The sequence below is a fragment of the Gobius niger genome (assembly GCF_951799975.1).
Source record: "Gobius niger genome assembly, chromosome: 15".
In the NCBI taxonomy this organism is placed as follows: domain Eukaryota; kingdom Metazoa; phylum Chordata; class Actinopteri; order Gobiiformes; family Gobiidae; genus Gobius; species Gobius niger.
The window spans coordinates 13,625,174-13,638,706 of NC_136866.1; the positions used below are offsets into that span (position 1 = coordinate 13,625,174).

A 13,533-nucleotide genomic window follows, 5' to 3' on the forward strand; every position below is an offset into this window, starting at 1 on the left:
ACAGAAAAAGCTTTTATACCGCCACATTACCTGGAAAAGCAGAAAGCTACACTTGAGATTACAAATAATCACATAGAGATTTATACGAAATCCAAAGAAATAGATAACAGACTGGAGCACTGCTGCTAAGTTTATAAAGAACTTTTTTGATTCACATGTCTTCATCGTAGTCCGTGTCAGCGAGGGCATCTGCGTCCGTGCTGTGGACTTAATGAAAGCAGTCCTAATCATTGAGCAAGGGCTCTCCTGTGGAGCTGTGAGTGACCCGGATACAGCTTTGAGGTGCAGATTGAAAAGGCTGCAGGAGACGGACAGAGCCAATTATCACCCTGAAGGCTCGCTCTTATGAGTCAACTCTCATTTTTTTGATCTGACGCAAGTGGCACTTCACTGGCTCATGAGCTTTTCAGGTCCAAGACAGAGAGTATGCTTTGAATAGCTTGATGGTCTGAGCGAGCATTATTCTGACAGTAACAGTAGTAGCCTATCGAGGGAGGACAGCAGTTGTTGTCAGCACAGTTCATTCTTAAATCTTTGTTGCTAGATACGGATCAAAGTCGGGCACATTTTCCCTGTTTTGAATGCATCATCTTTGAGGACAAAATGCTACTTAGATAAATGTTCTGCTACAAACATGATATATGAATACAAACAACTGCTTTCTTCCCATTTTCAAACAATGTGGAGTATTAAGGATGTGTATGAACTACACAGGTTATAAAAGGTGTCCTTGTAAAGTAAATACTGAACAATTGTATGGCAGCACAATGCATCGCAGTGTTCAGACATCCATTTCAAATCCCTGTGTCTGAATGACAACAGGCTGAATGTTCCAAGTGCAGCGCAAATTGTTTACCTTCTTGAATAGAAGAATGTTACAATACAAACAAGTTATTGACTGTGCATCTTCCAATCTTCCAGTCGCTAGTGTCTTCCTTGTTATTCATGTTTTTTAAACTCTTTGAACTTATAGATAGTTTGCAAAGCTCTTTAGAGTAGATACTTGCCACACACAGTACAAACACATGCTTACATACTGTACATAGCCACATGTCTCACTCGCTGCGTGCCCCCCTCGCTCTCCTCGTGCGCTTCAGCCGCACCACTTGCGTGACCCGTGTCCAGGCAGGTGCAAGCACTCAACCTGCTGCTATTGTTAAACACGCATTTGATTGTAAGAGGAGACACCATCCATGTGATCGCTCCCCATAACCGCACCACGAGTCACACAGAAAGGCTAAATTTAGACGCTCGGTTTCGCCTGTTTACACCCAGCCAGCACACGTTGGAGCGGCGCGCACGCAACGGAGAGGAGGTGATGTCATCCCAGGACACGGGGAAGTTGACAGAATCTTTAGATGCCTTTCATAGCTCATTTGCCACGCCTCCCTCCACTTCCTTTTTCTGTGCAGCTTTGATGCAGTGTGGCAGTTGAGTGATTTACGAAAGTGAAAGCCATAGAAAGGATGCAGCTGGAAATTCAAGCGAAAGAAACAAATATTGCTATATCCAGTGTGGGATATGAGCATATATTATATTGAAGTAGAATAAGTGTGTGCCAGAGTGTACGAGTATTGTAAAATTGACCTCTAAATGATACTGAAGAAGTTAAATGACTAGTAGAAGTACAGTATTAAAAGAAGCTGAATTCAAATGACCTTCACTTTGGAAATACATTATAGGGGACGGATCAGTGCGGGAAGGAGACGAGCTGCTGAGTCTGTGAAAGAAATTAGACAAATACTGTATTGTGCACGTGATTCAAGATCATGCACTCTCTCTGCACTCGCATTGCAATATTGTTGGCTATCTGGAACTGGTTAGCAAAAAAACAGTGCATCGTCATTCATGTCTCCACCGCAGCTGTTTCCCCTGCCTGTGCCTGTTCAGACCATTTGGACCAAGGAACATCCAGCTTATTGTCTACAGAAACATCACAGGGCCGTTAGTGTACAGACTTCCTCCAGCCAGTCTGCTTCCTCTGCGCACTGTCGTTGTTGTTTATACTGTAGCAGCTCCGTACATTCAGTGCCGGGTGCTCTCCATATATTGGCACAACTGATGGAATCTATAGAGATGGAGGGAAATGAGTGTTGTAGCTTTTAAGATGTTCTTTTGCCCAAAATCCATCAGTTCTTCAGAAAGTTATGGAGATTTTCCGACCACTGGAACCATCCTCCTGACCACATTTGGACAAAATAATTTCTTGCTTACTAAAAGCAATTTGAAAAAAGCAATTGTACATGTGTTTTCAAATTGTCTTTAAACGTTTCCAATAAAATGTACTAAAAGGAAACATTCGCAGGCCTGACTTGCACTCCATGTTAAAATCCCAATGATACACCCACATTTGTTTTAGCCTCTCTCCTGCCAGCCCACACTGTTGAGCAAAATAGATCCCTCTGATGAACCATCCAGCGGGCGTAAATGACACGTCGAAGCAAAATTTCATATTTTTTACGATATTTTGCACGCAGTACGTTCGGTTAGATGTTGTGGATAACATTTACACCCTTTAAGTGCTCTGGTCTCTTGGCTCTAACGTAAAGTCTCTCTGTGCAGACATGCTCGGCCAACTACACCTTCATCCCGTACATGGTGACGCCCCACAGTAAGGTGTACTGCTGTGAGAGCAGCCTGATGAAGGGCCTGACGGAGCTGATGCAGCCCAGCTTTGAGATGCTGCTCGGCCCTATCTGCATGCCCCTGCTGGACCGCTTCATCCAGCTGCTCAAGGAGTCCCAGGCCAACTCATGGTAAGTCAGCTCTTCAGGTCACTTCAGTTATTACTTTATCGTCAATTCTAACCACACAAGTGCATAACGACAGCTTGGTGGATGAAGTTTTTCTGTCCCTAATGTTAATAATATTGTTATAAGTGGTATAGAAAAGGTCAGAGTCAGAACTGTGTACGAAAGCATTTTTTTCTTAATATATACTAACTTCTAACCAGAACGGACTGTAGATGATATAGATACCTACAGATATAAACCTTTGCATGAACAGTTACAGGAGGAAGTTATAGTGGATCATTTGTCATTTGTGGCAGAACCTTCTGGTGATTTACTGGACTTCTCTTCCGTTTCCTCCTCATTCATTATCTTTGTGTTAGAGCTGAACTTTGACCTTGCGTGGGGATTATCCGCAAACAAACATTTCGCCTGCTTCTGATGCTGAGGTGGAGCTTTGTGCCAAGCGCCAGCTCGGCTCCAGGAATAGTGACTCAGATTTTTGCATGCACCCGGCAACGTGAGCCGGTAAATGTAGAAACACATCTACAGGATCCTCATCTGTTTATTTAACTGTGGGATTGACAGTAATACCATGTACTTTGCTTCGATTCTGCAGCAGATGCTCTTCCTCTTCACTTGAGCTTAAACGGGCTTATTACGTAAAATTGACTTTTCAGAGCTTTTTTACCTTGTTACAAAGTTGATCGTGCATCAAAAACATTCCTGGAGTTACACCTGCACTGTTTCAGAGGATCAGAGGAGGACTGACGGCAGCCAGCCAGGTCTCCTCCGGGTACTACGGTTTCCCCGACCTCCTGGTCAGGTTGACCCCCAGTGGCGGGGCGTTGCAGCGGCTCAGGACAAACACCTGAACACTTCTTCGTTGTACGCTTGTACAATGATAATTTTTGGATCTTGACCAGCAGTAGCTTCAAAAAAGCTCTTCCTGAGATCCTACGTACCCAGGAAATGCTTTCCTCACCTCTCCATCTCTGAGCTTAATTCATACATTGCAAGGTAAAAGCTCTTTTTATTGAAACAGCTGTGCAGCAAAGGGGAATAAAAGGAGGGGTGGGAGGGGCTTATGGGGAGGTCGCTTCAAAATTAGGAAGTGACGCTTAAGGATGTTTTTGTTTCAGCGCCAATATGGCCTTTTCTAACCAACTCATGGAGTCATTTATCAAGACAGGTGCTAAAAATTAATTAATTAAATTTAGCTATTTGTGAGCATGTTGCACATAAGTTAACATTTGAAATTGCCAATATTACAGTATTTGGGCCTTTAATCTGATACATAAATGATATTATGGTGCGTGTCTAAAAAACGCTCTGCTGATCCACTTTAGTACGTGCTACTCATTTTCCACATGAGCAAACACTTACTAAATGTTTAAGATAGTGATAAAAATATGTTGACATTATTATCCAATACCTGCAAACTTCTTATCAATAGCAAAACAAACCTTTGGCATCCCTTCTCATCTGTAGTTTCAGTAATGTGGTTTGTGTTTTGTTTTTTTGCATGTATACAGTCAGTATTTCCGGGAGACCATGCTGAGTGACATCCGGAAGGCACGGGAGCTGTACACGGGGACCGAGCTGGCCGCGGAGCTGAGCAGAATACAGCAGAGACTGGACAACGTGGAGTGCCTTTCCGACGATATAGTCATCAACCTGCTGCTCACGTACAGAGACATACAGGTAACATCCTCAGGCAGCTCAAACTAGACTGCCCAGATGGAGATGCTCCAAACGTCTATTGAACATTTTTAAAGGTGCGCAGTTTTTTTCCTCCATGAAAAGCAAAAATGCGCCACTTTACAGCCTCAACCCAAGGTCCTAGGTCCAATCAATTTGGCATAGTTGTACCAAAATGCCGTTTGAATTTGTGTTAGCACACCTTTTACTGAAAATATGACCGTGACATACATGAAAAAAGTACTGCATTCTCTCTGTTACTTTCATAAAGTCGAATCAAGGCCGCTTTTTTTCTCCCTGCGCTTCTTGCTTGCCTCATCATTCTTGTTCATTGTCGTGCATGCTCATATTAAGGCCAGAGCTGACCTCCCGCGGACCGCTCTGGGCTGGTCATTTGGTCTCAGCGTCCTAAAACATCCTCTCATTGCCCTTACGCTGTTCCGCTCGCCACAGGCTGGTCCATAAATCATTCATGCGGACAACAAGCATGGAAGACGTCATGCATAATTCAGCATGGCTTGGGTATGGCGCTGACAGCGGTATGCAGACAAGGAGGAGACAGACTGTTTATAGTGAAAGGGAAATAAAATGGATAGTTAGTACAAAACTCGCAAAATAATGAAGTCAAAATCTGTCATAGTGAATGAACGTTTTCAATGAACAGCACAATGGTTTTGCTGGAGTGGCCACATTGAAACCCAAGCTCTCTCTCTCTCTTTCTCTTTCGCTGTCATTGTCCCTGCGATGTCCAGGATTATGAGTCCATTGTGAAGCTGGTGGAGACACTGGAGAAGCTGCCGACCTTTGACCCCATGGTTCATCCCCACGTCAAGTTCCACTACGCCTTCGCGCTCAACCGGTAAGTCGAAAAGTATCGCTGAACTCAACACAAAAAAACATCCGCCCCAAACCTCCTGCTGAAGTCACATAACATTTTGTTTATTAGTGTGGTTGTATCGTTTCTGACGCTGACTCACTTCCTTTTGTTGATCAATGCTGGGTTGTAAAAACACTTGATTGATCTGAAGTGGGCTCTCACTGGTTACGTGGATTTAGCGTCCTAGAGTCTAATGTGCAGAAGCTTTTTGTGTCAGAAATCTGTCTCGTTTTTGTCCACAATTGGCTGCTAATGGCGTACTCTGTGTTTGCATGTTCTTTGGGTGGGTTGTCGCCGAATAAGCCAGTTTTCTCCACCCAAAATATACACGGGTATAATCCTTCAGCTTGGGCTCTAGTAACATGACATTTATCTGAGCAGCTGAAAGCCTCCATGTTATGAACAATCCCCATAAGATCACGCCGCCGTTAGCTCCGATAGCTTTGCAAAACAATCCGTCCAACTCCCCATCGACCGCACAAACAGCGGGCTCGATCAGGTCTCGCCTCCCTTTGGACCGTCTCCATGGTAATAGCTGTCAGCTCATATGTTTTATTCAACCCTGGCATTCGGCACACAAGTCGAAGCGTTATGTTCATCACCCTTTTTTTTTTTTTGAGTGTGTGTGTGTTTCTTCTCTTACTCGGTGCCGGGGCTGTGACACATTGTGCTGGTGCGAGACTTTGACAAACAACACCAGCCGTTTGGGCCTTCGTCTTGACACATTAGAGAGAAAGTAGGAGAGAAAATGATGTGGAGAAGGGAGCTTCACAGTTTGGACTTCCCTGAAAAAGAGATTCTTAATCTCAGTGGGACTATCCTGGTTAAATAAAGGTCAATAAAGGCCCTGCACCTGATTTTTTTTTTTTTGTGAAAGAAGGACCAAGTAAATTGAACTGTTTTGTTGGGGTCTAAACTCATTTTGAACTTTGTACACACATCCCAACTCTTCACTGGGATGAATTTATAAACACGTTTCACATCTTTCAGAGTCACTCTTTGGGGTCACTCTCACAGAAATGACAAAAAACTAGCCTGAAAGTTCATGACATGTATGCAAATGCTTTATAATTAGATGCACAGTATCAAGACTGATTAGTTTTCATTAGCAAACTGCAAAGACAGTAGTTTATTTAGGTCAGTGGTTTCCAAACTGGGGGTCGGGACCTCCTGTGGGGTCACGGGACACTGAAGTGAGGGTTGCATGATGATTTTGAGGCAGTATTTTTTACTTTTTTGTAACTCATAACTAACATTATTAAACCAGATTTTGGGGGTTGCGGCCTGAACGTTTGGGACCCACTGATTTAGGTGGTACAATATCTGTTGCTAAGTGGTAAAATATCGGGGTTTGTTGAGTTTAACCCAGACTATCACACTAACTCATGACTATCAGCTACTAAAGCGTAATAAAAAAAGGGGTTAGGGGGTTTAACCTTGTAGTTTAGGCCTACAAACAGGTTCAGAAACTCATGTTTCAGTTTCCCCTCGTGATGTTATTGCTCCTGGATGTGAATAAACTTGAAATTTGTTTATAAAAAAAATGGTTTGCAAATCCAATCGCAAATCTTGTCTCCAAAATCGCACAGCACTAATGGACGTTACCTGTAACAAGACGCTGAAAGCGTTAAATTCAAGATGAATAGTGCCGATGCTTTTGATGCATTTTTAAGTGCTAACAGGTGCCAGCAGTTTTCTCCACATTTACAAAGGGGAATCATCATTTCAGAATCATAATTATGCTTCAGTATGAATAAATGAAAAATCTTCTTTTACGTTCAGTATCCTTTTGTATCAGATAAATATGCAGGACAAGCCGACTGATTGTCTTTGGAGATTTGTTTCCCAAGTGCAGGAAAGTAGGAAAGCTTCCTTTTTTTTGGTTCCTAGTTCAGTGGGGATAAACAGACACATCACCGGGTGAAAGTGGTACTACCGGGAATATAAAAAGCGGAAAAGCCTGCACTTACTCCCAAAAAAATGCATGCCTTTCAATACAAGCGGATCTTTGTAAAAAATAATAATAATAAATAGAAATGACTATAAATAATGAAATATTAATTGGCTTCCTGCAAATGTTCATCAGTGATACGAAAAACAAATTTCTCTCTTCTCTATCTTTGAAGCCTTAGATTTACAAAGAAATGAGGACGCTAAGTGATCCTTAAGCCTGCTGTGTGTGTGTGTGGATGCAAACACATAGAAACCAGTGTGATAACTAGGAGACATGCCTAATTACGTTTTATGTAACTTGACAGGTTTGTGGGAAAACGGTGCTAATAAGAAGCTGTTATGTAATACGCTCATGGCAGATGTTAGTTTGATGTATTCACAGTGCTTTATGCTCCATTTCAACGATAAACAGGGCTCACGACATTTCCAAACAGACTGGCTTTAGATATTCATTTTCAGCGGCTAATGGGTTTATAAATACATTCAGTGCAGCGAATGATAATCGGAAATGAAATGTACACTCAGTAAATCTCTCTGATGTTAAAACGCGTAGAATTATTAGCATATTTGTTTTATGCAACTACAGTATATTCATTTCATCTGATAATCTGTGGCAGAGTGGTTGGCATTGTTTCCTTATACATGATCCACATGCTTCATCGCCTTTCATCAGTGGTGGTACTTGATTATGTTACTTGAGTGAACGTTTAAAATACTAGTGGTCAAATATTACTCCAATAAAATTAGAAGTTGCTCATTCAAATGATAACTTAGATTAAAGTACTGAAGTATTTGTTTATTTCAACAGGGACAATGTGCAAAACACATCAATTAATTAATTAATTTGCACCAGATTTAGCTTGAGCTAGTTTCCATCTGTAGTTTGTGTGCAGAAAGTGACAACTTTGCATAATAATGACGCCCAAATTCACCACCTGTACGTCAAACCCTCTTGTTTGTTGTGACTCAAGTCAGGGATATTGACAGCAGATATGGACAGTGCCACCTACAGTTCTGGAGTGTTCATCTGATGGGTTTTAAATAGGGCAAAACACTGCCAAGTTGTACTTTTTACTGAGCCTCCATAGTGGAGTAGAAGTTATTATTTATCTTTCAAATCTTGTGGAGTAATATGTTTTCTACAAAAATACGACTCGAAAAATGTACAGTTCCTCAAAAACTACTGAAGTACAGTAAATTTGCATAGTTACTGCCCAGTGCCCACGTCTGTCTTTCACATAACCAAGCAAATTTCCATATTGTCTTGTCATGACAAATAGTGAGTAAAACCTAAATGTGTTGTGGCTGCAGCTGGAGTCTCACATGAAGAGTAGCAGTTTGCAGTTGTTTTTCCCCCCCATTTATTTAGTATTGCACGATAGGCCTGCTTCCTATGATGGTAGTGCTTCTGTGCCCCATCATGGATTAAGACACTGATACAATAATAACCTATTCTTAAAGAGAACACCTGCCTGGGCACGCATTAAACACACATTAAAGTTTGTGTTATTTATCTTTTTTTCTTGATGATGGTGATATTTTTCTACCTTCTCTTTTTATTTTAATGTAACTTTGGATCATGTGTCCGCACTTGTGTCCTTATTAAAGATTGATTGAATGAATGAATGATTTATTTATTTATTATTTTTGTTAACACTTATGCGCGTGTGTGTGTGTGTGTATGATTCAAAAGAAACCTTTTTTTGTTTGGTTCCTAATTCTGGCTTTGTGTGGCTATGCAGGAGGAACCTTCCAGGCGACAGGCAGAAGGCGTTGGACATCATGCTGCCGCTGGTGGAGGGTGAGGAGCAGGTGGCCTCGGACATCTACTGCCTGGTGGGACGCATCTACAAGGACAAGTTCCTCGAGACACATTTCACCGACACGGAGAGCCGCGACAGCAGCACGCGCTGGTAAAGACAGCGAGTGCGGGAAAGGGATGCACTTTGTAATAGCAATAAACAGAAAAAAAAATAGCACTTTAAATTTAAATTTTCACCTTCCACCTATCTTTAAACTTCAAACTATCATTTAAAAGCTTGTTTTTTAAAGTCAGAGGTCACGAGTACCACAGATTTCAGAGCTAAATCAATGAAATCCAAGCCTGAGTCATCTAGCCTGAACTTAGTCGAGTCGTGAGCCACTGCCTCTCAGCAACTCATCTCTGTGTTGGACATATTATAAAACATACATTATAAAACTGATTGATCCAGAAAACCCTATTTTTAATATTGTGCAGCCATCTAGTCAAAACAGTTGGCTTGTCCAGTGACTCAAATGATGTTGGTTGAAAAGTTTCAAAGGTTAATAAGTGTGACGGATGAGTGTGGACTGACTCACAGCTCTGTAGCACCTCAGTGTTCCAACCATTCAGAAACTGGCAATCTGTCACCATTTAGAGGTAAAGGCATTGAGAAAATGGGGCATTGCATCATGCGCTAAAGCCGATTATATCTGCTCACCCTTCATAATCTGCCAACACCATGCAGCCATTCCAGTTATGGCTTGATAACACGTGGGAACGATTGGCAAGTGTTAGGATACCTTTGATGAAACACACATGGAATAATGCACGAAAATCTGATTATTGTCCAGTCCAGTTATATTGTTTCAAGAGTACATTCCAGCAAAATCATCCATAATAATTTGATATAATTGTTTTTAATGTGGAATATAATTCACTGTCTCAAACTAACATTGATATTAACGTTGATATTTCACAGAGTTGGTCTGGGGCGAAACAGACTACGCCTTTTATATATAGTTATTTAATATTTGAAATGACTTTTATTATTTGCTATAATATGTTTTAAACAGACTGTACATTCACCTTGTAAAGAATTGAGAACTCTACAAACTCACACAAACACACAGTTAGTGATAAAAGTATCCCCCCCAGCCCTAAAGTTTCAATTTAGGATCTTCATGTACTTTGGTTGTTTGTGTTCTCTGAGGCAGGAGGGGAAATTACAAAACAATAATAATTGCAGTGAAGTGAGTCTTCTGATTGGCGTCTTGTGGAAATTGTTTTTGGAGATTTCATTTGATTGCTTGCTTAGATGGAGTATGCTGCCTGTATAATCGTCTCCCATCTGCCGGAGATCTTCACGTCCAAGACTCCACAGGGCTAATAAGAATCACTCCCTCTCTGCTCAGCTCAACAGATTGCTCATGAAATAAATTGAATTTTGAGTTTTGTTTTTGCAAATGCCCAACTCAATATGGCTGTTATTGTTTCGATCAACTCAAGTGTACAGCACTTGGTTAAGTTTGGGATTTGAAAAGGAGTAACACTTTTGAGAATGTAACTGAAACTACATTCATAATTAGAACTACTACTACATACTACTGCTGCTAGTACTGGTATTACTACTTCTACTAAAACTGTTGTTTCCTCTAATCAAAATCCTTTCTATTGAAGGTTCAAAAAAGGTTTTGAGTCTGAGCCAACACTACACTCTGGTATCAACTATGCCGTTCTGCTCCTGGCAGCGGGACACCAGTTTGACACATCCTTCGAGCTCCGCAAAGTCGGTGAGTGGATTGTTAAAGTACAACAGCAGCGGTTCAGACGTGCCTTTTACTGCAAGCCAACAGTGCACAAAGATATGGAAATATGAGTTGTGGCACATGTTGCATGCAAATAGTAAGAGGAAGCAGTTTACCGGCAATACGGATTTATTTAAAGTTTTTTGTGACTCATTAACCCATTTAGGCCTAAAACGGCTGGAAAAAATGCCTGTAAAACCTGTGGGCGATTTCAGAAAAGACCCCGAAAACCTGAAGTAACAGCTACTAAATTGTTGATTTCTCAGCCTCTGTAGCAGATAGGAACAAAATTCATTTTGATTTATTTACCTTCACAAAAAGAAAATAGGTAAAAGCAAAGTGAAATTTGGTATTTAGCCCTCTTACGCTAAAATATAGGCCTATATTTTTTATGTCATACCTTTATAATTTGTCTTTTGAGGTCACTTCAAAAATGTCTAGCAGCTTCTTTCTAAACCCAATATAATATCCACTCTTGTCAAATACAATTGAATTAATTGTTTTATATAGAAACATGTGGGAAATAATTATTAGGCTATAAATAAATTAAAAGCTGGTGATGTGGAAGGGCAGAGTATAGCCTGCTCCAAACAGATCTCTCTAAACACCACAACGAGGAGGAGAAAGCCCCTCCCCTCACTGCTGCTCAGCAGCTCTCCTCGTCCCACACTTGACTTCTCAATAAAACTACGTGATGGAAAGAGCATAAGAACTGTTTTCTGATCGTTTTTGAGTTGCGCGTTGCACGCCGCGTGCCGCGGGTTGCACGCCGCATTTACGTGGAAGCTCTATAAACGGACTGTAGCTGGGTTGCAACTCAAAACAGTGAATATCTCCACGCAAATATTTCACCAGATAACACGAAACAAAAAGTGTTGTGATGGTGATGCTCCTGTGCCTCTATTCTGGTGCATTTCATTGGCTCAAAGGCCGACAATTGGTGCAAAAATACGAAAATTGACGTATACGCTTTACCGGCCTCAATGGTAGAATTATGCAAGAGCGCCTCCGGCTTTAATGGTAGAAATGCGGCAATGCTTTCCCGGCCTAAATGGGTTGACAAATAAAATTGCAACTTCAATTCCAAGGCAATAATGTGGACCTATCTATGCATAATTATACATTGCACATATTGCACGTTTGCCAACTGACCCAGATTTGTCAAACTTTAAATGTTGATGTTATGCTCCCCGTGTTTTCATCTGAAATCTGAGCCTCAGTGGGGCAGAAGAATGTGGGAAATAGTGCAAAGTCTTCTGGGAATCTGCCGGCAGCTCTTTCAGTTCACCTCTGTCCCTGTGGGCCTCCTCTCCCTCATAATCTCCGCCTGTGCTCTCCTGTCTCTATTATTCTTTTATGGTTCCCTAATAAAGGCACCCAAGTAATGCAAAAAGATACAATGTCCTTCATTCAGAATTTAAAGCTAAATATTCTGCTGGCATATTTTTTAAATACCGTCCTGGAAAAGAACATGTTTATCTTCCAAAAGTCTCGACTATAACCTTAGGATCAGAAGTCTCCAAAACTACAGCACTAACCCGATAATAAAGGCCTTGTTCTACCCCTGCACCTGCCGATGTTAATTCTGTGCTTTGTTTTGTTGCAGGGGTGAAGCTGAGCAGCCTGCTGGGTAAGAAGGGCAGCCTGGATAAGCTGCAGAGTTACTGGGACGTGGGCTTCTTCCTGGGGGCCAGTATTTTGGCCTGCGACAACACCCGGGTCATCCAGGCCTCGGAGAAACTCTTCAAACTCAAAGCTCCAGTTTGGTGAGTGTCGGCGCAGTGAAATTGTCACCTTTATTTGTTTATTTGTTAAAAACTTTTTGTAAAACAGCCTTTATGTTGCTCTTGTCGGGATATCTGACCCCAACGTTACGCCCTTAAACACATCAGACGCGTCAATTCACTCCACAGTTTTCCTCGTCAAGTTTAGTTATTTTGATCCCGACTGACTTTATTTGTTTAGAGCTAATGTCATGTAGAGACTGCGCTGCTAAAACAGATTGTTCCGTTTATGACACATCTGTGCCCCAGCTGTTGGTTGCGGTTACTGCAGCTGTGAAAAACAAATTAAAGTCACTCTGACGAACAGTGCCCAGCGTGGAAACACAATTGTACAATATTTGTTTGTTTGCATAATCCCCTTTGATTCGTATTTGAGGTTTATAACCTGACAAATCATGCAAATCATCCAGTTAGTGTCACCGCGTTTCCCAGACCTGACACTGACTCACTCTTTATTGTTGTTGATATCAGATTTGCATGTTAACTGCACAAAACAGATGCCAAACAGATACAGCAACAGATTTTGAAAAGAGTCTCGGCAAAGAAAAAAGTGATTGATGGAGAAATATGAGAAAGTCCTTAAAGGGGCTATACGGAGTTTAAAAATGTTAAAATTAAGTATTTTCCTCCCCCTACATGTCCCAGCCATGTCCTAAGGTTTACAATGAGCCCAGACCTATTCACCACAACTGCCTCTAGAATCTTGCACTGTCACTCAAAAAGTGGTTACTTCGGGTCCAAATTGGCGTCATGCATGAGCTTAATATAGTGCAGTTACAAGTATGACCTGAGGTGGCAGTAGTGAGTATAAAATGGCCAACTTGCATCTAGCCCCTTTAAAGGCAAGATCAGTTTGAGAAATTGTACATTTCAATCGTAAAAACAAAACTGAAACAATTTAATTAATTTAACAACTTTTGTCTTTAGTCGTCGGAGGACT

General features: G+C 41.4%; 1 protein-coding gene across 1 annotated transcript in view; it reads left to right on the top strand.

Annotated features, from left to right (window-relative positions):
- map3k5 (mitogen-activated protein kinase kinase kinase 5) overlaps window positions 1-13,533 on the top strand; it is a 55,884-nt gene that overhangs the window by 16,939 nt on the left and 25,412 nt on the right. The window contains exons 4-9 of the mRNA XM_079571979.1: window positions 2,563-2,756; window positions 4,265-4,433; window positions 5,183-5,289; window positions 9,003-9,173; window positions 10,682-10,794; window positions 12,416-12,575. Of these exons, the coding sequence (XP_079428105.1) occupies window positions 2,563-2,756; window positions 4,265-4,433; window positions 5,183-5,289; window positions 9,003-9,173; window positions 10,682-10,794; window positions 12,416-12,575 (914 nt within the window). The remainder of the gene's footprint in view (window positions 1-2,562; window positions 2,757-4,264; window positions 4,434-5,182; window positions 5,290-9,002; window positions 9,174-10,681; window positions 10,795-12,415; window positions 12,576-13,533) is intronic.